Raw genomic sequence first — 23,871 nt, 5'->3', positions numbered from 1 at the left:
TTTGCATGACATTATGCAGTCATTTGCATACCACAGATACCATGCTACTTCTCTTTAAACATAATCGCACTACATCCTGTATGTACCAAAATCACCCCCCATCATGCCAGTTTGGTAAAAACTGTGCATCCAGTGTTTTTGAATGCCCCCCCATAGTCTGTTTTTGTTAAATGTTTCCTGGTTTCTCAGTGTCACTTCATTGTATTACCTTACCGTTTGTCCAAATCATGATGGAGAAGTGGAAAATAAATAAACAGAACATTTATTTAACCTAATAATAAAAAAAAAAGGAAGTGGATGTGCAATACATTAAACAAAAACAATCATCATAAAATAAGTAAAGAGAATGGCGGGGCAGCATTTCAGCTGTAATGCTGAACTCCACAATTGGACGATTTTACCTGGACTAATTTTTATTAGTAAGTCCTATACTCAGTGTGTGCTGTAGTGATTTAACTCCATGTTGTTATCCTTTCATATAACAATAAAATAGTAATATTCTCTGTTTTGTCTGTGTACATTCACAGCTTCTTAATATACGTTTTCTGCAGCCATTAGTTAGTAGTCTTTGTTTTATGTGTTATTTTTAGTCAGATAATGGGACTGACCCACAGCTGGAGATGCTTTAACTGTGTATAGCAGTGTGGTGTAGTACCTCAGTGGTGTTTGGGTTAGTGACAATAGTTTGGTAATTTGTTGCATTTCTTTTTGTATAATAATGGATTAATAATGTACTATGTTGTGATATTTCCATTTTGTATAGTAAAAGTTCACATGCACTTTCTTTTTGTTTATAGTAGTACTTTTTAATTTATTCCTTGTTTCCCAATGTGTAGTTTATTATGCTTCTCTTGTGCAGGTCCCTTCATCTGTGTACATTTCCTTCTTATACTTCTAAATTTATTTCTACCTGCCCAAAACATTTTGAAGCAAGTTTTTTTTTTTGAACTAGGAACTTTTTTTTAATTCTGATGAGAAAATAGTCAACCTGTTAAAGCAGTCTTAAGGTATAGGGTAAACCAATGCATATATTTAACTGTCCACTGTTTGTTTTCAGCCCTTCGAGTACAGTGATGAATGGCCACCGCTTCCATGTTTTTGCTGTGACATTTCACCCAGACTACGATGATTGCTTTATATCTGGAGGTTGGGATGACACAGTCCAGGTAACTGTGTGCTGAATGACTGAAAATGTATGTTTTCATGGAACATTTCCATGCTTTTTTAGTCCTTATAGGAGCTGAGAGCGTAAAGTGGGACAGGAAAAAAGGGAACAATGATGCGAGGAAGATAAAAGAGGATGAATATAGCGATTGTAAACCATGTCTGCTGAGCCTGTGGCTGAAAGGTAACAGGTCCAGGGTAATAATGGTGTGTGTGTGTGTGTGTGTGTGTGTGTGTGTGTGTGTGTGTGTGTGTGTGTGTGTGTGTGTGTGTGTGTGCGTGTGTGCGTGTGTTATATGTGTTATATGTGTATATATACACACACTAATACTACTACTACTCCAACAACTGGACAGATGGCCAGCTAAGTACTGCAAACTTTGCTGCAAGGAATTTGACTGTTCTGATCTCCATGTAAAACATACTATGTTTATTAACAGTTTCTACTCTAGGGTTTAGGTCATAGTGTAACTTTTCACTAGTTAAACTAATGAGGAACCAAAGAAGGTCTGATTATTTTCAGAGGACAATCAACCCACGACAGAGCAGATAGCCATCTGGCAATAGTAGCTCATGCAGTGTAGTCTGGAGAACTCTTGTACCTGCCCCCTCCCCCCATGCAAGGGCAATGCCAATTTAACACTGATGCTGTACTGACATTGGTTACCACAAGCTGCTTGTAAGTTCAAACCTGGTGGGCACCATCTTTCATTCTTCTCATAGCTCTGACCCCTTTGATTTATTGTAATTCATTATCACTTGGTTTAGACCTAAGATTTCAGATGGCAACTATATTAAACCTATTCTTTTTTTATTTTTTCTTGTTGATAGAAAACAGAGTGGCTCATGATTTATAAAGAAATTTATCACATGTAATGGATTTCTCACTGGTCTTATAATGTGCTTGTGGTGAATGGCTTACTGCTAAACTGTCATTATGAACATGTGTTTGTCTAGATACTTCTTATAACATTTTTAATTGTGAGCAGTACAAGAAATTTAATATAGCATGAAACTGAAGTGATTCCACTTTTAAGACATTTTTTTACAAAACAAATGAATAAACTAAACAATATGTAAGTTTAATCTGAGAGAAGGAAATGTCACTTGAAGGTAAGAAATAAAAAAAAGAATGACAGAAGCAGATTCTTCTCCTTTGACTTATAGACCAAAACCAGTAATCACTTTGGGAAAACATGGAATATAATTAAAAAGGAAATAATAAAGGCTCCATCCAGTGATTTCTGAGATGACATTATTTCTAATGATAATGATTTTGTTATCCTGATTTACAGTCTTTTGCTAATATCCTGATGATACATCTGTTAATATTAAAGACAAGGCCATACATCTGTTAATATTAAAGACAAGGCCATTATAATACATCAAATGTTTGTAGACTGTCTTAGAGAATGTTGCTATCTTTTATTGTAGTAATGATGTCCTCCGTTTGCAGTCATCAGCATATTTAGTTATCCAGAGAACATTTCTTTTTTTCGTCTGAAAAATAATATGAAGAGTGGTCCCAGTACATTCTTTTGCTCTTCCACTAGTAATCCACCCACACTAACTTGTTGCATTCTTTTTCTGAACTTGGAAAAGGACACTTATGTACAGTGCATACCTACAAATTATCCCACAACAGGGGCCATGCAGCATTTCAAAAAGTTGGCAAAGGAGGTTCTGTTACCATGAATACAAAAGTAGAGAAAGAATGAATGTCTCCTTCACAGAGTTAGTGAAAGTGTCTGTTTTAGTTAAAGAAATCTGTTATATAGTAATTTTACCTGGTTAATCATAGAATCCTTGTTGATTGTTGTAGAGAAAGAAAATCCACTGAACTGGTTATGTTTTGTTTACCAGAAAACTCCAGTTACAGTTAAAGTGGCTACTTATCTGCCAACAATACCTTCATATTGAGGCATTTTCTGAACAGAAACAAGTACAAATACAAATACCAATTCATCTGTTGCTGAATTGTCACTATTTCGCAAAGAATTTCCAAGTTGTCATTGTGGGAATCTTCCAAAGTTGGAGTGCAGTCAGCTTACTCTGCTGATGCCAACTCATCAGGCCATGGTTTGCCAAAGCATCTCAGAATAAAGTACCTCCTAAGGTTGTTCACTGGTCCACAGGTTTTCATCCAGTCCTGCAGTTGCATCCTCAAAAAGAGGAAAAGGATATCTCTCAGCAGTGTCTCTTACAAGAACCATAGTCTGTCTGGGAAATTAATATAAATTGTGCTGATTAGCAGCCACTTTCCCTGTAGTCTTTTGAAGATATTGCTTTTGGGAAAACTTAATAGGTTCACTTTTCTATCTTATAGTGCTCAATGCCTTCAAGAAGCTAGATACCGTAACCCCATGCTGACGTTTTCTGTTTTCCATATACACATCAAGAATCTGTTTGAATTAGATTAATAACTAACTAGTTCTGGCTGTAAGGAAAAGCTTATTCCATAACATTACTAAGTGTTACATAATGTATTTGTAACAGTTTTTCTAATATTGACATTTATTTTTACTGTTACATTCCCTAATATAATGTCAGACCGCTCAGCACTGAGTTCCAGGCACACACTTTTAAAAACAACCAGGTCAGACAGGCACTGCATTATTGACTGGGGATGGGTCATCCCTAGGTATACTGTAATAAGCAAAATACAAGGACAGTGCCTGAACACTTTCTGAATAGTTGTTTTTCCACATCTGAGTTTTCCAGTAAGGAACTGTATCTTTCCAGGTTATTTCAGGTGGTTTGTTCATTGGTTTTACAGTGTAGCACTGTATTCAAATATAGGCTAAATCAGTTAAGTTTAAAGCAGTACAGCAATTTCTGCAAAGTATTTAGACACGCCATTTAGAATCAGATGGGCTGCAGAATATGTCTTTTTGACCTAAGGAGGTACACAGACTGGTCAGTCTAAACTTTTGTCTGTTATCTTTAGTTATAATGTTATTTCTAAAGATTTAACAGCTTATTTTGTAGTCTTAATTTATCACTTTTTCTAGCATCATGCTGCATTTATTGACATTAAAGACAAAGCCATTACTACTATACCATGTTTTTTGTAGCTTGCTTTTAGAGAATGTTGACATCTTTTGCTGAAGTAATAATGTTACCCATTTTGCAGCCATCAGTATATTTAGTTATCCAGAGTACATTTCCATTTTTATATCTGAAAAATAGTATGAAGAGTGGATCCAGCACACCTTATGTGTCACCACTAGCAACCCCCTTCAAGATGGATAGCTGACCTGCCCACCCTGGCTTGCTACATCTTGTTTCTTTTCTTGTGAAGGGACACTGTCTAGCGGGCTTACTTGTTTAGTCAAATTACTAAAAATAAAGCTGTGTTTTCCCCACTGATGGATGTATGAACTGACAACCAATGCATTTAATCTGTCAGTTATTTCCTTATTCAGTATACTGTTGAAAACTTTATCAGAGTCAAGATAGCATGCCATATTAGTCCATCATCAGAAGCTACTGTTATATATACAAAGGATACCAAAGGAATCAAAAGGCAAAACTTTCCTTTAACAAAGCCATACTGCTCTTATCTAACAAAAGAAGATTGGCCTAGTTCTGTTATGTCTCTTTCCACGGTTTTACTTAGAATATCAGTCTAGCTAGTCTAGCTAATGGCTATAAAACAGTTTAGTCTTATATGACCCCCTCCATGTGAAATGGTACCACTAAAGCCTGTCACTATAAATCAGGGATTATACTAACATGTTTTTAACATGGTTGATAGTGATTCACATAAGTATTGTTCTATTCTAGATGTTGAGATTTTATTTTTTAATGATGTTTGCTGTTCTTATATCTCTATATCCGAGAGGAGGAGTCCTCATCAGCCAACAGTCCCCTGCTCAGAATCTCTTATTTTCTTAGTTTATGAGCCTGTCCAGTTTTACCAATAATGCATTGCAAAAAAAATCTTACTCTGCAGATCTCTTTTGTCTTGCATCCTGCAAGCATCAAAAATAGCCTCAGGCTACATTTCCTAATAGTTTATTCACTTTGAATATTCTTTATAAGTATTTTCTTTTGTTGTTCTGTTTGTTTATATTGCCCTTACATTCTGATCTACATTCAGGTCAGATCTTTCAGGGTTTTTTCCCCCATTTAGAGTATTTTTTTTTAATTGTTCTTCCCTGGTCCTTCCTAGACTATGGAATTTTTATAGCCTTATTCATTACTTTTCTCTACACGTTATTGTTGTTTTGCCTTGTTAGCTTTTTCCGATCTTAAAAAATATATATTTTTCCTGTTTGAAATTTTTGACTTTATTTCCCATCAACATTATAATAAACAAATATTTACTATTTGAGTTTTCATATTTCTCATCAGTATTATGTTTTGATTTTTCTTCTGATGTTTTCTCACCGGTTGTTGATATTAATAGTTTTATGTTTTGTTAGAGCAGTATGTACAGCAAAGCTTTAGAAAATGTAAGTGCGGACATAAGATATATCCTTAGACAAACATACTCCATGTGAGAAACATTTTATATAAGTTACTTGTAAACTCTAGTAGTGATAGAAATTGGAAAAAGAAGTTATCCAGTTGAATCACATGGTATATGTAAATGACAAGACCTAATATGTCAGACCAATTCAGAAACATATGAAACAGGTGCACCAAACCTCAGCATATACCCTTTATGTTTATGCTGAGAGTCCTGGTGTTTGAGGGGAGGGATGTTTAGAGTAACAGCAGCTATAGCTCAGCATTAGTATGTGTTAACAACTGCCCTTAGCATCAGTGCCTGCAATGGTGCTAATTGCCATCATGTGCACCAGTGGAAGAGGTGCAGGCAGCACCTGACATACAACCAGCTGTATATGACTAGTAGATTGTGGACTGTTTTTGTGTGGACAGAGAGACACTGTATGAAACCTTTTTGAACGATGTCTTCCACAAGCAAAATCTAGGTGGAGTGAATAGTATAGCTATTCCTCTGGATACCAAGGAATGTGCAGCTTTAACCATCATAGGTACGGGGACATTTGAGTAACATACTTGGGAAAATTGTGGATATCACTGCCAGTTCCTCAATATTAAGATGCAGTGTGTGAAAAAGCATATCTGGTTCCCTAGGACTTCAGAGAAGATTACCACCACCATGTGGGTGTTTTACAATGTTGCCTACTTTCTGAGGTCCTGGGAGCCATTGACTGCACAAACTTTGCCATCAAAGTCCCAGCTGTCCAGACAGACTGTGATACATCAACAGGATAAGCTTTAACTGTGAAGTAGAATCCAGAAGTACTTTATTCACTCTTTTCACTCTCTGTCCTCTCGGCTGGAATGCCTTCAAAGGAGAATTTCTCCTTTGAAGGTATTCCAGTCGAGACGTCAGAGAGTGAATAAAGTACTTCTGGATTCTACTGGGTTACTAGTCTTTTGGTTGTTTTTCTATTTTATTTTTATTTTAGTTGTGTACTTATTTAACTGTGAAGTAGTCTGTGATAGGGCATTGTTTATAATGTGTCCATGTGCCACCCAGGCAGGTCCCATGATTCACACATCTGGCACATATCCAACCTAAACTAAACGTTCTTGCAAAGGAGTATCCTACACAATCATCAAGTTGGTAGATACACACACACAAGCTAGAAAGACACCTCTGTACACACAGGTTGTATGGAAGTGAGGAAATGCCACATATAATATGTTTATTGTATGTTTCAGACAATGCTGAATAAGTCCTAGAGCTATGGTTGGTGACCCCAGTCTGTAACCTAGAGACCATGCAGGACATGGCGTATAATGCCTCACTTGCAAAAACATGTAATTAAGTGCAATGGATGTTCTGCCTACTCAAGATATACTTCTGTTGACTAAACATATCAGAAGAGACACCAAATTACAGTCCTGAAATTTGTACCAAGACGTTTGTTGTATAAGGTGTGCTGCAAAACATGGTGTTGCACAAACAACTCTAGTATCAGGTTATTATCGTGGCAGGACCTCCCATACCTGTTGTGCATGTAGAGGAGAGGTAGGGTAGAGAGTCAGTTGGAGAATATGCAGCAACAATAACACAGATGAAGCAAATGTGAGAGTAATACATTGCAGCACTGACAAAGAGGCAGCGTTTGGTGTCCACTTGTGAGCCATGAACTACACAATACAGAATGTGCAGGGTATACAGGACAATGCATGGACTGGCCACTCAGATGTTGGACGTAACTATGTCCACCAAGGTTACAAGATGGGCAAGGGTGCAGCCATCACCACTTGCACATGTGGTTGGGGGTGGAACACAGTAAGAGATGACTGCAACATTATGACCTGAGTTAGGGTTTTGAGAGACTGACATGATGATAGGCACAGTCCAGGGAAGGGTTCGAAACATGGTACTATGCGCATTCACACTGATGGTGTGTACACCATGTGCTGATCCTGATGAGCACTGTTGTTCTCAAAATTATCAGTGACTGTGAGTGAGGTTGGCATTGATGACAGGGTAGAGGTAGGACTATGTGAATGTGTGCATGCAGCCTGAGGAAGCCTCCTAGATGATGACCCAAAGCAATGCACTGGCCATGAACTGGATGACGTGTTCAACTGGGAGTAGCACTCTGTATTCCCCTTTGTGACAGTGAGGCTGTAAAGTTTCATCTGTCTTATTTGGGGTAGTCTGTGTCTTGCCTCCCTGCATCCTGACCCTTCCTTGAGGATGGAAGGTATGGCCTCTTGAGGCTGATTTAAGGGCAGTTGCAATATATCTCATGGAGAAACCAATGGAGTCAATATTTTCTCACCAGTATCCTCTGTAGGATTGTATACTCTGTGTCACGGTGCATTTGTTGCCCATCATCCCAGAATCCACAACACACACACACCACCTATGCTGTTGGTAGTAGCTGATTTTACCTGGATCATTGGCCTACACAGTCACAGCTATACTGGCAGTGGTCCTGGAGTCATACCAGTATCTAATTTGCCTCATATGTGTCTGTTCCCTGTAGAGATGGTTTGCATTTCAGATGCTGTGTGTGCTGGGGGAAATGGATATTGCCAACAGCCACCTATCAGGTAGAAGCTGTCCATCATGCTATAATGAGGCTGTGTGCTCAGCCTATATCTTCAAAGGGATGTCTGTTATAGTGGATGGAGTGACTACTACCCCTGCAGTCAAGGAGACAGTGCCGCTGTGACATCAGACTGTGCAATCACATGTAGCCATCGTTGTCAGCCACAGGTGTCTTGTTAACATCAGCTGTATGTTGTCCTGTTGTGCCGAACTAGAAGAACCTAGGAGAGCAGGAACACACACATATTTTCTACCTGCACATTTGCCATTTGAAACCTCATTGGAAATCATAGTGCTACACAGTTCAGTACTGCTATTGCATACTTCGATAAACATAACTTGTCTTGTTGGTTATTGCAGTTGCAGACCAGAGGTGCCTGGAAAGAAAGGTATTCAGGTGAGCCTTGGTCAATCCATCCCTGAAGTGCAGTGGTGTTTATGTTTACTGTATTGTAATAGACCTTACTAACTTGGGACATCCCAAACTGGCATATGGGTGACTGATGCCACCCTAGCTTCCACATCCATTTCACCCCTAGCTATGAGGCCACTCCCTTGGCCAGTGAGCAACACCAATAATTTCTCATCCTGTATGAGATGGCTTAGTGTTGGTGGTCCACCTCCTGTGGTGGACCTAATGGTCTCGACATCCCATGCCTTTTCCTTTGCTTAGAGTATTGCATTAGTAAGCCTTTTTCAAACCTGTTGCAGAAACCTTTTATGGCTGCCCACATCAGTCATATTTTGCATCATTCTCTGCCACATCAGGTCCCAGTACTGCTTGTGGACATCAGATCTACCAAGGCCAAAATGATCTAGATGGAAAAAAATTTCCTTTCTGGGATCAAACATTTCTTATTACCTAGAATACTGGATTATCATAGCTCTAGTATGAGACAGGCTTTCCTTATCTGGCTTTTTTTTGCTTACCTGTTAGTATTTATTTATTTGCTTGCTTGGACAAGAGCCATTTTTAGCTTTGAATCAGATGACCCAGGACAGATATATCCATACAGTATAGAATGATAGAAATTACTTGAGACTATTACCTTACTTAACTTAATAGACAGCAAATATGATAAAAAAGGAAATAGTTACTTTAGGGTACAATATTTTTCTCCCATAGACTCCTTGCTTCACAGGTTGAGCTAATGCTTCCCACAGTACTGTGCCTTCCTCTTCAAGCCTCTTCTCTTCTAGATACCACAGCCCCCATCTCCAGTTTAACACCACCAGACTTAGATTCATAGGTTCATAGATTAGTAGTATGCTAACTGCCCTTATGGGCCATTTTAAGCCTAGCCAACTAACCCATGTGAGACTCAAACCGTGCACCTTGTGTCTGTAAGGCAAATATCTTAACCATTAACTTCAGGGTCACAAAACTTACACTGGTGCGTCATTTAGTTTGTATAGCAAGGATGCTAGGTGCAAAAGAATGACAGTCTAAAAACTGTAGATATTGCATGTTGGAGGTGGCACACTGTTGTGTTAAATCCTTACCTGCCATTGTGCTGATGTCTCTTTTTGTAAATAAATGCATGCTATGAGGCATTTTCTAGGAGCATGATCTGAGCCCTAAGGCCCTCAAACTTCAGTCCATATCTAGCCCATCTTGCTGTTCTGTGTTGTGTTTCCAATGGAGATTTTGAAATGACCCACTCTCCTCATAAGAACCCGCCCCCCCATCCCTCCTGAGACAGGGGATTAGGTAAAGCTTAATCACTTTTCCATCTACCAACACACTGACTCCTGCAGATGGCTAAGCTTCTAAATGATCTTGTTTTGCATGGGTTGGAGTCAGGGCTTCATCCCTATACACCAGTAAAGTTGGCTAACAGCAATTTCATTTATGCAACACCCTGGATAAGATTAACTGGTAATGCTAATGTAAGAATAGTCAAATAAATACACTAGCATACAGGAACATAATGTGGATAAATTCAAGGCAGCAGTAAGACAGACACAACAACACACAGTCTATATATTTTTGTTAACTTCACATTGGTATTCCCTTTTAGTTTATTAAAAGACTGCTAGACTTTAGTACAGACCGAGTAAGAGATTATCCTTGCAGGATTGGCAAACAATGAACTTATAATGATATTATATGAGAGATGAGAAGACTATTACTAACTGTGGAATAATCAGAACTAGAGCAGAAAAACAACTTCAGAAAGCTGTTGCTATGGTGCAGAAGGATGGAAGCCCACATATCACTCTGGTAATCTGATGCGTTTAGTGAATCCAGGCAGTGGGGAAAGGAGGCTGGGGAGATGGGACTAAACTACCAAGGTTAGCTTGACTAATCTGGAGTGGGAAGGGACCCTGCTGAGTCTTTGAGCAGCTCTCAGTTAGTAGAGGTTAGGTGGTATATTATGCAATAACAGAAGAAGGGCAGATGGTGAACACTCCAGTCTGCCAAGCAGTACATAGTGTTGTATCTGAATTCTGTCTGCATGTGTGTGTGTGTGTGTGTCTCTATAGAAGCATCCATACAACACTAGACTAGCAGTACAGGTCCTGCTATACCCATGCACCCATCAACTGCCACTGCAGTGGGAAGAGGAGCATATAAAGACCCACCTAAGCTCTGCAGAATGATACCTGTGATCCACGGGTCTTTTCTTCCTCTGCCAGTGTCCTTAGACATGAAGCAGTAGGTATGCATCATAGCAGAACATGCCATATAAGTTTTAGCAGCAGTAGAAGGACAGAGTGGAGAGTCAAGGCAGAATCATCCATGTGTGTGCATGTATATAGAAGCATCCACACACTGCTAGGCTAGCAGTACAGGCCCTGCTATACCCATGCCCCCATCAGTTGCCATTGTGGGGGGAATAGGTGCATATACCCTGCATATATACCCACCTAACCTCTACAGAATTATATCTGTGATCCCCAGCTCTTTTCTTCCTCTGCTAATGTGTGGGCACAATCAACTGCAGCACTGGCAGAGAGGCAACCTATGGTTCAAAGCTATGGACGATGTCAGAAACGATACAGAGAAACAAGATGTATGCAGTATAGCAACCCAGAGTGTACTGTGGAGTGCATGGAATGACCAGTCTGTGCATCAGATATCACCATATGCACTTAGGTGTGGTATTGTGCAGGTCATAGTCATGATCACTTGCATATACTGGGGGATGAACACAGTGACAAGACACTGCTACACTGCACTGAGAGGTAAATTCATCGGAAGTGAATATGTTAGATATGTACTGTGGGATGTTGTGTGACATCAGGGATCTCATCCTCCAATAGTGGTGGCCACTCTGTTAGCTTCCAGTGTTTGGGCTCAATCCTGTCATATACATGCACTCTGATGGGATGTTTCATGTTGTAAGTCTGAGTAGTGATGTATTCTGTGTCCTGGCAATGGCTCTGGCCAGGTCTGTCAGACGATGTGCTCACAAGCAACACTGATGCCATCTCACCAGTGATCTGTGTAGTCTGACATGAGACAGCCTGTGCCTCTCCACTCCATATCTGGAGCCCTGCATGGCTGTAGACTGAATGCTGCATGGAGGAAGACTTGATATTGGTTGTAATGTGTCTAATGGATGCATCTATGGAGACATTTATCAGCACTGTTTGTTCCCTGCCAGTATGTCTTGTGTCATCTGCAGTTAGTGGATGTCCACCTGCAAGTCATTGAGCACAATCACCATTTGCATAATGCTGTGTGTAGCAAACATCTGTGAGTGAATTACTGAACTGCACATCTGCTGGTCAATTCTGAATGTTGTAGCCGTATCAGGGATGCAGCTGTAGTCGTGATAATGCCTTATGCAGGTGCTCAGTGGGATTGAGACATAGGTTGAAGCAGTGTGGGACTGTCCAGTAGAGGACATTTTTATGCTGTGGTGAGATCATGTGCTTAGACAATGTCTCTACAGAGGCCAATGTAATGGTGGATGCTTGTGACCCCCTCCCCTAATAGGTTGCAGGCAGTGCAACTGTGTCATCAGACTGTGCTTCTTACATGCTGCTATCAGTTACAGTTGTCCTGCTGATGTCAGCCATATGATATCCTGTTTGCTGTAACCTTCAGCTGTTGAACCCGTGAAAGCAGGGGTTGTGTGATACTGATGTTTATGAAGTAGTTTCTATGGAAGACATCGATAGGATGTGGAGTAATGTTTATTCCATGTTATATGACTGTTTACTTGGTAGTAACATCTGATAATTCATTTGTATTATGTTATCCTTCTGCAGGTCCATTTATGGAATAGGTAAAGAAGTGGCTGCACTCACCTGGACTAGCTGCTGCATCTGGTACTGGGTTGCTAGTGCCTCCCAGGTCTGCTTGTCAGGTGGGGGGGTAGTGATCCCCTGTTGCAGCTGACTCAGAGAGGTCACTGGTGCTATCCATGTCCAAGTGCAAAGGCTTGTCACTACCAAGGTGCAGAGGAAACTGAATGTTCACCTTGGCATTGTAGAGAATGTTCTGACATGACTGAGTCATATGACTGACAGGCCTTGCCCATCAGGCCTCCAGAGGAGCAACTGGTTCATAACATCTGCCAGAAAGGTGATCAATGCCCAAGTGTGCTGCACTTTGGATTCACCTGGAGGCCAGCCATGGCCAGAGCCCACTATATCCCCTCAATGGTGTCTTCCCTGCTTCCATAGGTCATTTTTCATTCCTTGTTCATTTTCCAATCCTCCCCATCACCAACCTTCTGTCTATATGTGCCCATCCATTGTAATCCTCACCTTTTTTTGTGTTTACCACATAGTCTGCCTTCCGTGTTTGTCTGCCTTCCGTGTTTGTCTGACTACCCCTACTGTCTGTTCTTCTTCCACTCTTCCACCCACAACAATCCCTCAATACCTTCTCCATCTACCTTTCTTTTACTACAATTATAAAAGGAATATAAAGAAATCCTTACCTCACTGTTTATGCATTATTATTCTGATATGTTCATCTCTGCTCACAGTGTCCCTTTTCTACTTTCCTTTCTACTCCATTTCTTCCTTGTTTGCATGATGAGCAGGATTGGCTCTTTGCTGTCCACACCTACACTTATTCTGATATGTTCATCTCTGCTCACAGTGTCCCTTTTCTACTTTCCTTTCTACTCCATTTCTTCCTTGTTTGCATGATGAGCAGGATTGGCTCTTTGCTGTCCACACCTACACACCTGCATTAGTCTATCCGTTGACCATGTGCTTCACTTTCTTGCTCTTCTTGTGGTGATTAGTCATATAGCCGCAGCTTTATGTTGCTGTATGATGTGCATAGGCACTTGCTTACTCAGGCATGTTAGTCTGCCATATCCATCACATTGTCCATGCATACTGTTGTAATTCTCTTCCTGTTGTATCATAGCATAATACTAATCTTGACAGTAACATTACAGTTATGTGGTCTATTGTTTAGCATGTAGGTGCTAGCCTTTGCCTGCCCCATTTCTAATTAACTCTCTGGGTCTTTGTACAGTGACTTCTTCAGACATTAGCACTGTGTAGGCACACAGTGCTAGTGCTAGTCTGTGATTCGTAGTCCAGTTTCAAAATAGAAGAACATTATAAACACCATAAACCAATTGTAAAACAGAAAACTAAATGCTATTTGAATGCATTTTGTACAAATAATGTTGTGTCTTTCGGCTTTTCCCGGTTAGGGGTCGCCACAGCGGAACTCTGGTCTGCTAATGATTGGCAGTAGATTTTTTTACGTGCCGAGTTGCTGGCCCTGACGCACAACCTTCAACGAAGGTACGCCCATTCACACATGTCTCCACACAGAAGACGCTCTAGCTGAGAATCGAACAGGACAACGTCTTACTGTGAGGCAACAACACTACTGCAGCACCACCACCACAGTTCGCATTTTGTACAAATAATGATCTGCAAAAAGGATTCCATAGGTCTTGCTCAGGAAAAGGTAGTAGAGAGTTTGAGTTCCATTTGGCAAGCGGAAATCTTTTCATAGCTGTGTGGCAAGGTAGGATTCATGTTGCTGACAATCTGTCAAGTCTTTTAAATTCTCCAGATGATCAGATAAATCTAATTTGTAATATATGTTCTAAAATTAAAAAGAAAAAAAAAACTTGTTCTCTTCAGCCAGACCTGAATCTAGTAACAGCCCCAAAAACAGTGAATAATATTTGCATTAAATTTCCCATAATGTCAACAGATTGATGTGTAAATATAAGCCATATTAAATATAATCTGAATAGTAAATACTGACTAGCTAATATTTTGTACTGAAAAGAAATATCCTGATCTGAAATACATTTCTTCAAATCCAAAAATGTTTCTTCCATTTTAAACTTAGGTCTTTAGAAATAATGGCAGACCATCATCCTCTATGCCATAATCTTCTCTTCCGCTTTGCTGGTCCCACTCATTATAAAGCATTCTCAATTTTAACTTTTTGTAGGAGCCCAGGTAAATATTTATTAAGTCAGGAAGCTTAATTCTAGAATTGTAAAATGTATCAGATGTAGCCATTGTCAATCTTTGGATAACCTTGTTATAATGTATAATATCAGTCTAAACTGATACAGAATAATTCAGTTTCAAATCTTGATTAAGTAACATCTTAACAAGCTGGTGTATTGGTTTGACGTTAAGGGGGGAGTGTAAATTTTAGCAAGGGGAAGACCAATGCTATTGATAGCCCTTATAATGAAATGGAAAACAGAAATTTATGAGTAACATCTTCAAAATCCTGATAATTCTGATTACTTATCTTACTCTGCCTCAAAGATATTTGTTGAATTAATTGACAAATTTAATGAAGATGGATAATATGAATGGATAATGAAAGTTTGAAATTCTGTTGTAAGAGTATTATGAAAATATGAATGGTTATGAAGAAGATATATTTGAAAATATTTAAGTTAAATTATTTGCAGGAGAAACTTTGATTCTTAATATAGTAGAGCTATTGATCTGAGAGATTTCATCATCATGATCATCAACCCCCTTTTTCCCATTTTCGACATGGGGTCAAGGTGCCATGTCAACCATCACCATCTCACACTCTCTATCCAGTGCCATTCTTCAACCTTCTTTGACGCTTATGCCTGACTGTCACAGGTCTTCTCTCACACAGTCCATCTACGCCTTTGCTAGTTGCCCTCATTTTCTCCTGCCTTCTTCCTGTCTGTCCCAAATCTTCTTCATAAGATTGTCTTCTGCTTTTTACCACATGTGCCCAAACCACTGTAATCTGTTCTCTTTGACTTTTTTTGCAACTGGAGCTACTTTGGCTTCTGCTCAGATGTCTTCATATTTTTGTCTGTCCCACAGTATGCATTCTTCTACCTGTCTTAGGCACCTAATCTCCATCACCTCTAGCTTCCTCAACCTCTGTACCTTTACTGCCCAAGTTTTTGTACCATACAGGAGTACTGGTCGCATCACTGTTTTATACACCTTACTTTTCAGCTTCTTTGACATTTTTCTGTCATACAGTACACCTGACACTCTGTCCCTGTTGGCTGCAGCCCTTCTGATTGTAGCCTTGACCTCCTCATTCAGACTTCTGTTCTCCTCAACCACCTCTCCCAGATAATTGAAGCTGTTAACCTGTTCCACTATTTTTCCTTCTATCTCAGTTTGCAGCGTTTATTGATTTCCTCATTTGCTGCCACAACAACTGTCTTGTCTGGGTACAGATAAGACAGGTTGCTGCCATTACAACTGTGTTATCGGTACTCCATTTCCTCTTATGTGCCTTCAGATTTGTATTCCATTCCCCTACCCATTGCTACAGTTCTTGCACAGAGTCTGGCTGTAGTGCCACATTGTCTGCATACAGCAACTTTGTTGATCTGTCCCCTCTAACCTATTTGCTAGTGTGGTCCGTCACCAGTACGAACTGCAGTGGGCTCAGAGCTGAACCATGATACAACCCAATTCCCACTGGGAACCTTTCTGTGAGACTGAACATTGGTTGCACTTGAGTCACTGGGTCCTTGTGCATATCTTGCAGTGATCCTACCAATGTTTTTTTGACTTTGAACCACTGCAGGGACTCCCCAAGTCAGCTTTCTTGGGACCTTGTCATATGCTTTCTTCAGTCTAGGGATGCCCAGTTGAACTCTTTCATCATCTCTAGTTTCTTCTTCTCAACTATCTGTCTCAATGCAAACATTAGGTCAATTGTGCTGCATCCTGATCTCAATCCAAACTACTCATCTCCCATCTTACTTTCTACTACTTTGCATATGCATGTGTCAATCAGCCTCTCCCAAACTTTCATGCAATGTTATAGGAGTTTGATGCCTCTATGCTACCCACAGTTGTGAATGTCCCTTTTGTTCTTGAATACTGGTGCTAGTATGCTTATTTTCCAGTCAACTGGGATACGCCTTTCTCTCTGTACTGCTATATGTACCATCAGGAGCCATTTCTCCCTTATCTCAGCCAACGTATCATATCTGTTGTGACCACATCTGATCCTGCTGCTTTCCCTGATTTTATTTTCCTTAGTGCTGTTCTTACTCCTTCTGTGGTGGGCCTCTCCTCTACTTTCATCATGGCTGTGTCTGGGACAGTACAGCTTCTGTGGGGCAGTACAGCTTCTGTGGGGTGTTCTTCATTCAGAAGACAGTGGAATTATTTCTTCCATCTGCCTTTGATGTCCTGTGGACTGGTGAGCAGATTGCTGCTGGCATTCTTTATTAAGGGTGGCTGACTATCTTCTTTATCTCTCTGTCTTTGTCTTGCAACCTGATAGGGTTTCTTTTTGCCATCGACTGAGTCACTTTCCAGAAGTTAGTCGACAGGCTCTGATGCCTTGTTCTTTGCTGTTTCAACACATCTGTTAGCCTCTTTGTTTTCCAAACAGTATTCCTTCCTAGCCTGGTCAGTCTATTCTGTCTCCCCCTTTCTCCTACACTCCTTCTTTCTTTTGATGACTTCCTGGACTTCTGCACTCCACCACCAGCTTTCCTTATGTACCTGGTTAGGCTCATATATGTTTTATAGTCCTCACACATGCTGTTTTGGGGTGCTGCCATTCTTCCTCAGCTCCACCCATTTCTTAATCTTCTCCTTGAGGTGCTAAAACTCTGAGTAATGTCTTGAACTGTTGTGGTTTCTCTCCAGTCACCTTCCAGATATTCAGCCTGGTCTCTGTTGCCCTTAGAGCCTTCTCTGACCACTACTTACACCTGATTGTGGCAACCAGTGGTTTATGCTGTGAGCCGACTGTTTCACTGGAGATGACTTTGCAATTGCTGATTCTACCCCCCCCTTTCCTTACAAAGAGGAAGTCTACCTGAGTTGCATGTTGGCCACTCTTGTGTGTGATCTTGTGACTTGTCTCTTTTGCTGAACCATGTGTTGGCCACCATCATTACATTTGCCAGACAGAAGTCTAGAATGGCCTCTCCTTTATTCCTGTTGCCCCATCCACGTGGCCCCAGGCAGTCCTCATATTCTGTTCTGTCTGTCCTGATGTGTACGTTCAGGTCACCTATTATCCACACCAATTCATATTGTCCTTCTTTATGTAGTAGGTCATGCAGCTGCTGTCTGAATGCACTCTTTTCCTTATTATCACAACCCTGCTGTGGGGCATAGGCTGAGATTATGAATACTGCCCTATTATTACACTGGAGTCTGATTGCCATGAGTGTGTCACTAATGCTGATGACATCCCTGAAGCCTCTCCCTCACAATTCCCACACCATTTGTAGCCTGTTTTCTTCCTGAGTAGTAGAGTGGCTTTGCTGCACTCCCCTTCCACCTTGTCTCTTGGATACAAAGTTTGCAGTGCCTCCTCCTTACCATCATGTCATCCACTTACAAGCTGCATCCTGTCATTGAACCTACATTGAGTGTAGCAATTCTTAGTTCATGTTTAGCAGGTTGATTGGTGTTACATCCAGCTTTCACACAACAGAGCTATCCTAGGTAACCCAAACTGGGCAAATGGTCACCGGCTTATTGACTCAGGGCTCCTGGGCTTTATGGAAGGCACACGTTGGTCAATAGGAGCACATAACTCTTCCTACTGTTAGCAAGGGTTCCTGACATAGGTCAGAGTAGGCTGAGTCCTCAACCCACTTATCACCGGCAAATACCCATGCCCACTTGGCAATATCAGTTAACATTATGGAATCACCTACAGCCATATTTTTACACTATCGAGTGGCTAGCCTTGCCACGGCATTCAGTCTGTGATCCATGTTCTCCTGTCTTGAGGATACTGTACACTACAATAGATGCCCAAAGCGGTTCATCTATACATCTCTTCCCCATGTAAGGCATCATCTAAAGTCTGTTGCTCACAACTCTGTTTTGGGGTGAGTTTGAGATGGAAACACTCATCATGTTTTTGAGAGGTGGGAGGAACCCCACAGAGGCACAGGGAGAACATACAAACTCCATATAGACATTGGACAGAAGTCAGGATTGAACCTTGGGCATGAGATTGAAGACCTTAACCATTATGCCAACTGTGTGACTTGTTATGCTGCATCCTTTTTTGTCACTGGTTGATCCTCAAATTAATTAGAACCCGCACCATAGTTTCATAGATTAGTACTAGGCTAACTGCTCTTGTGGGCTATATTAAGCCTAGCCAGTTACCCCACATGAGACCTAAACTCTGCACCTTGTGTCTGTAAGGGAAATACCTTAGCCATTATGCCAGCCTCCCGCCATTGTGTATGGTGTTTAAATAAACCATTTGCCATTTAACTGTCTTTTTTTGGACACATTTGCAATAAACTTTATGCAAAGTGTATGTCTTAAATGGATTTTATTATGTGCTCCTCCTACCCTTTCTATAACACTGAGCTCTGCAGAAGGAATTAAGGTTGGGGATTCTGAGTACAAGTTTTTCAAACAGTAAGAAATAAAGTGAGGAACGTTTAAACATGTATTACAAAATCTTGAACTTTTAACTTGGATAATAATTGTACAGAGTAAAATAGCAGGGTAATTTAATTCAGTGAGTTTTAATTATTTTTCTTCTTTTCACTTTACTTTTATAACTGTGTCAGCAGCTGGGACACCAGGCAACATTAATCATTATATTTTAAATTAGGTACATCTTAACATATAGTTAGAAAAGTAGTTAATGGTGCACGTTCCTTTGTGGGTTTAAATGTATGTAATCAGGACAGCTGTGATGGTCTCTCACTAGTTAGACAAGCAGAGATGACTAATAGTGGGGTATTGTAATGGAGCATAATGTTATCAATGATCTTCTGAAGCTAAATGTATAGCTATATGATATTTAAACATGGGTTAATATCATTTATATGTATTTATTTATTGTCATACGTTATCTCCACAGAATACAGTGTTGATGGACATTGGATTGTTAAACCTGAATGTCATATTGACTGGATAATTTGACCATATGCATTTATTTAATAGCAAGAAAATAAAAAAGTGATAACTCTGAACTATTTCACTCTGAATTGCATTATTACTTGAGATTTGACACCACACTACCTATTCATGGAGACTCTCCATAGGTTCCAGCAATGTGGTTTTAATCCACTAAAAGACTTACTAGCATCATATTATATTTTTGTTAATTGTTTGAACACATCTACAGTATGTCTCAGGATCTGTAAAAGTATGACTCTGCTTATAAGCAAGTCTCAATAGTAGTCTTCAAGGAATTCCTCCTTCCCAGAAAATTGTATAAACAATCTTCTTATACTCTGTAGCCAGTTTAGGAAAGGAAGGACTAGAATCAGAGAGAGAGAGAGAGAGAGAGAGAGAGAAAGAGACTCTGATTTTAACAAATTAACGAAGCCCATTAGTAAACTATATTTCTGATTTTTATAGATATCATTGTAATTTAGTGTAACTGTAGTATGATTTTTTGGATCATAAGTCCTACGTCATTATACCTTTTCCCCTAAATGCATTTGAGAATTAAACAGAATGATTTCTTTTGATTGATTTTCTGTACAACAGTTATTTCAACCTGCTAGAAAACAGAAAGGAATTCCAGGAAGTCCTCAGTATAACACAGTGTATTTATTTCAATGCATCTGCATAACTAATTGCAGTATGTTTACCATGTCCATTTAAATTCCCTCCAATATTTCTGCTAGCTTAAAAAAAAAGAATGTGAATAAAAGAATCAGTGCTGAAACAGATAATGTGGGGTACACAGAGCACTGCTTTCTAACTCTGATAGTAAGTCTAAAGGGGGTCAGATAACCCTTTATTGACATACCCTGGTACTTGTACGCATAGTGACAAAGGCATACGGGCACTCTGTGCACAGTGTTTAGTTTGCAGCTCTGGGATCATGATTCATAAACATGGATCAAGATCCTTAATGTCAATGTACAAAACACCCCTTTTCTTTATGAATTGCACACAAGAATATATTAGTACACAGTAGTGTACTAAATGCTTCTGTGTCTAATTTATGCTTGATCCAGTCTGCAGCCAAAAATGTGCTACATTATGTTATGCACTTGCCATTGCAAGACAGTACAGCAGAATTAAGCAGTGTAGTAAGGTATAAAAGTACCACTCCACTTTCATGCCTGGCTGTAATTTGTAAATATTTCACAGTCATTGGGTGTGATGGTGGAGCTGAGAACATTACCAATGATATGATAATGAGGGAGCTTGAACTGTGTGGTCTGCCATTGGCTAGAGCTCACCAGTATTACTGTGTGTGTGTGTGTGGGGGGGGGGGGGCAAGTATAGTTGTAGTAGCAGATTTGTCTGCACCACAAGTTGGTCAGTTGTTGGTAGATTTTTCCACTTTGCAAAGGAGTTTTTTTTTTCTTTTTTTCTCCTCCTACAGTCCTAATATGTTACTCTGCTCTGGTTGCTGTGCAAATATTAACAGGGAAGGTAGATCACTACACTGCCAACTGCAGTACCAGTGCATTGCATGTGGTTTTAGTCTCACAGTTCACCCCATCGGGACCAGCCAAATCTCTGCTGTGTCTAGGAATTGCTTACAGTCTGGAGGAGTTTCATTAACAATTGTACCTGCTTCTTATGAGTTGTTGTCAACCAGTTATTCAGAATGTCTTTTGTCTTGCACCCTCCGTTTGCTATGTAATTATGTGTATGTTTGACAAATATATATTCATCTGTTTACCTTGGCTTACCTTGTTGATTAACCAAATTAAGAGTATTTTTTAATTCTCTTAATTGATTATCTAACAGTTGACACTTTACTCCAAATGAAGTATAATTTAGTATTGTTTTGCATTATTTGTTAATCTGTACAACAGTAATGCTTTCCACTGTTATGGTACCAAAAAATAACTTCAGACATCACTGAAGTCATATACTTCTTTATGACTGTGCAACAACAGCAATTTCTCAAATGGGTAAACAGTTGTTCACTTGCTATCAAACACTCATCACACGCAGCTTCTTTCTGTCCTTGGTTACATGATGTTTATACAATTGCTTTAGAAACAGTTTTGACAATAAAAACATGTTTGTGTTTTGATGGAATAAAAAGACATCTTGAATAACTTCCAGTGACACATTCCCCCTCAAAATCATTGTCATACAGCCTACTAAAATCTTTCAATATTTTTGTCTTCATTATTTTCTTCACTGTAACCCCTAACTGTTGTGATCAGTGGCAATAGTTTTAATATGAACATTTTGAAATTTGACACTTTTTCTGGATTCTAAAAGTTTCATAATCAACATCTTGCACATGAATAAAATGATTCCTACAAGAATAGTAATTGTAGTCAACATGAAAAGGTTTAAAATACCTCCTCCCCAACCATAGAACAAGTTGGTTAACCAAGCCCACTGAGAACTGTCTGCTTCTTTATCATGACACAGTTCAGTGACCTTCTGTATGATGTCAAGATGACTATGAATGGCACCTGCTTTGTCTGTAATAAATGAGCAGCACTCCATCTTGATGAGTGTGCATGTGCTCCCTTTAAAAACATGGGTAAAGTTGAGTACCATTCTGCTCATCAGCACCACAGTGAACATGAAAGTCATTTCAATTGTAATGTGGTGTATTCATTCAAAAGTAGAACTGCTTAATATTTTTAATGTTGTAGATAACTTTCACAATCCCCATATCAACTTTACTGGCTAATAAGCAGGGATAATTTCTGCTGCAAAATAACACCGTCACCCAGATTCATGTGTGCTAATCCTTTAAATGGAGTCTTTTCTAAAGCATAATTATATAGCCAAGAAGTGTCTATTTTTTCCATCTGGATTCTTAATTTCCTTTCTATTCCTCTTGTAAGAAGCAGTACAAATTCTTTCTCTAATTAAAGTCTGTGTGTCCTATAGCTGGAATGACACAGCCTATATAACAGCAACTTAACCAGTCAATTGGTAACCAGTGATGTGCTTGATCTCCACAAACATAATAAAATTCATGTAACGCTGCAATACCCAATCCATCCCCATCGTATATTTTTTGAGCAAAATTGCAAGTACTCCATCTGATGAAAAGTGTTCAATTTTTAATATAACATGAATGTCCCATAACAGTCATTGATGACTAAAGTAGACTTACTGAATAAGGGGTAGAATTATGTTTGATTTCTGGTTTCTTGTTAAGAATATAGTACAAAATGTGACCCTGGGGATCAGTGGAATACTGGCATTGTGTGCAGTAGGCATATGTATACACATCTAAGTCACAATATTCAAAGTTTTTGCATAGGCATATATGGCAGCAGAAAAGGTATTAGGGTTATTTGCTCAATTCTGACTAAACAGCTGTCTCTAATTTTTGTAAAGTGCTTATGTCTGATTAAAATGTTTTCAATACTTACAGTTCCAATGGCTCCAGATCACAAAAAGAAATACTGCAGGATGATAATTAAAATCACAACTGTTAAAATAATGAGTGCATATTAATGTAGAGTAGGTTGGAGCTATTGGTTTTTTTTTTCGAAAAACTGCAATCACAGATGATGAATGGTTCTTCTGTAGTTCATAGAACATCAGTTTCCAAACACACTTCATTTTGAAGTTTCTGATATTTGTGTCTCCACAAGTGGTACTCAGTTACTTGATTCATTGTCTGGTTCTTGGGTTGACTTGTCATCATTGTCCATAAAACATGCTGTTGCTGACTCATTAATCTTCACTTCCTATTTTGAGGTTAATGAAAATAACATTGAAGTTGAAGAAGAATCACTGAGTTTTATCTTTGACGAGGATGATGTTGATGAATCACTAGTTTTGACTTCTGAACCCAACTACGATGGTGTTGCTAAAAAGTCTCTAAACTTTATCTATAGATACAATGATTTACCTGTTTTTTTTCTTCCTTCTGAAACAATTTGCAGTTGGATCTCCAGTCTCACAAGAAGTGACGTTGCTGTTATCTTGTCTGCATTCAAGAGGGAGGGCCTTCTTGCTTTGTGACACATGGATCCAAGAGGGTATTCCCTCACATCTAATGACAGTGGTGGTGAGAAAAACCAAGTATGATCCCTTCCATCATGGAGACAAGACTGTTCTTTGGGAAAAGGATCTGATAAAAACTTTGTCGTATGATTGCAAATCATGGGTGGTTATTGACTGCAGGCTGCTTCTGAGCCTCCAAAACTTCCTTATGGTGATGCTGTAAGACAGAATGGAGTGACTTGCAATAAGGAAAAACAGATTCTTCAGTATTTTGTAACTCCAGATTTCTGGATAGGGGTGTGGCAGGCATTCTGATGGGTATTCCCATAAGAATCTGAAGAGGGGAA

The 23,871-nt window shown here is 39.5% G+C and overlaps 1 protein-coding gene across 1 annotated transcript in view; it reads left to right on the top strand.

Annotated features, from left to right (window-relative positions):
- Positions 1–23,871, top strand: part of LOC122813760 (general transcriptional corepressor tupA-like) — a 339,582-nt gene that overhangs the window by 115,922 nt on the left and 199,789 nt on the right. The window contains exon 6 of the mRNA XM_044086245.1: positions 1,058–1,166. Within this exon, the coding sequence (XP_043942180.1) occupies positions 1,058–1,166 (109 nt within the window). The remainder of the gene's footprint in view (positions 1–1,057; positions 1,167–23,871) is intronic.

The sequence above is a fragment of the Protopterus annectens genome, chromosome 10.part0, assembly GCF_019279795.1.
Source record: "Protopterus annectens isolate FY-2018-M chromosome 10.part0, PAN1.0, whole genome shotgun sequence".
In the NCBI taxonomy this organism is placed as follows: Eukaryota; Metazoa; Chordata; order Ceratodontiformes; family Protopteridae; genus Protopterus; species Protopterus annectens.
The sequence above is the reverse complement of the archived record's forward strand: the minus strand, read 5'-3'. Positions and strand labels throughout refer to the sequence as shown.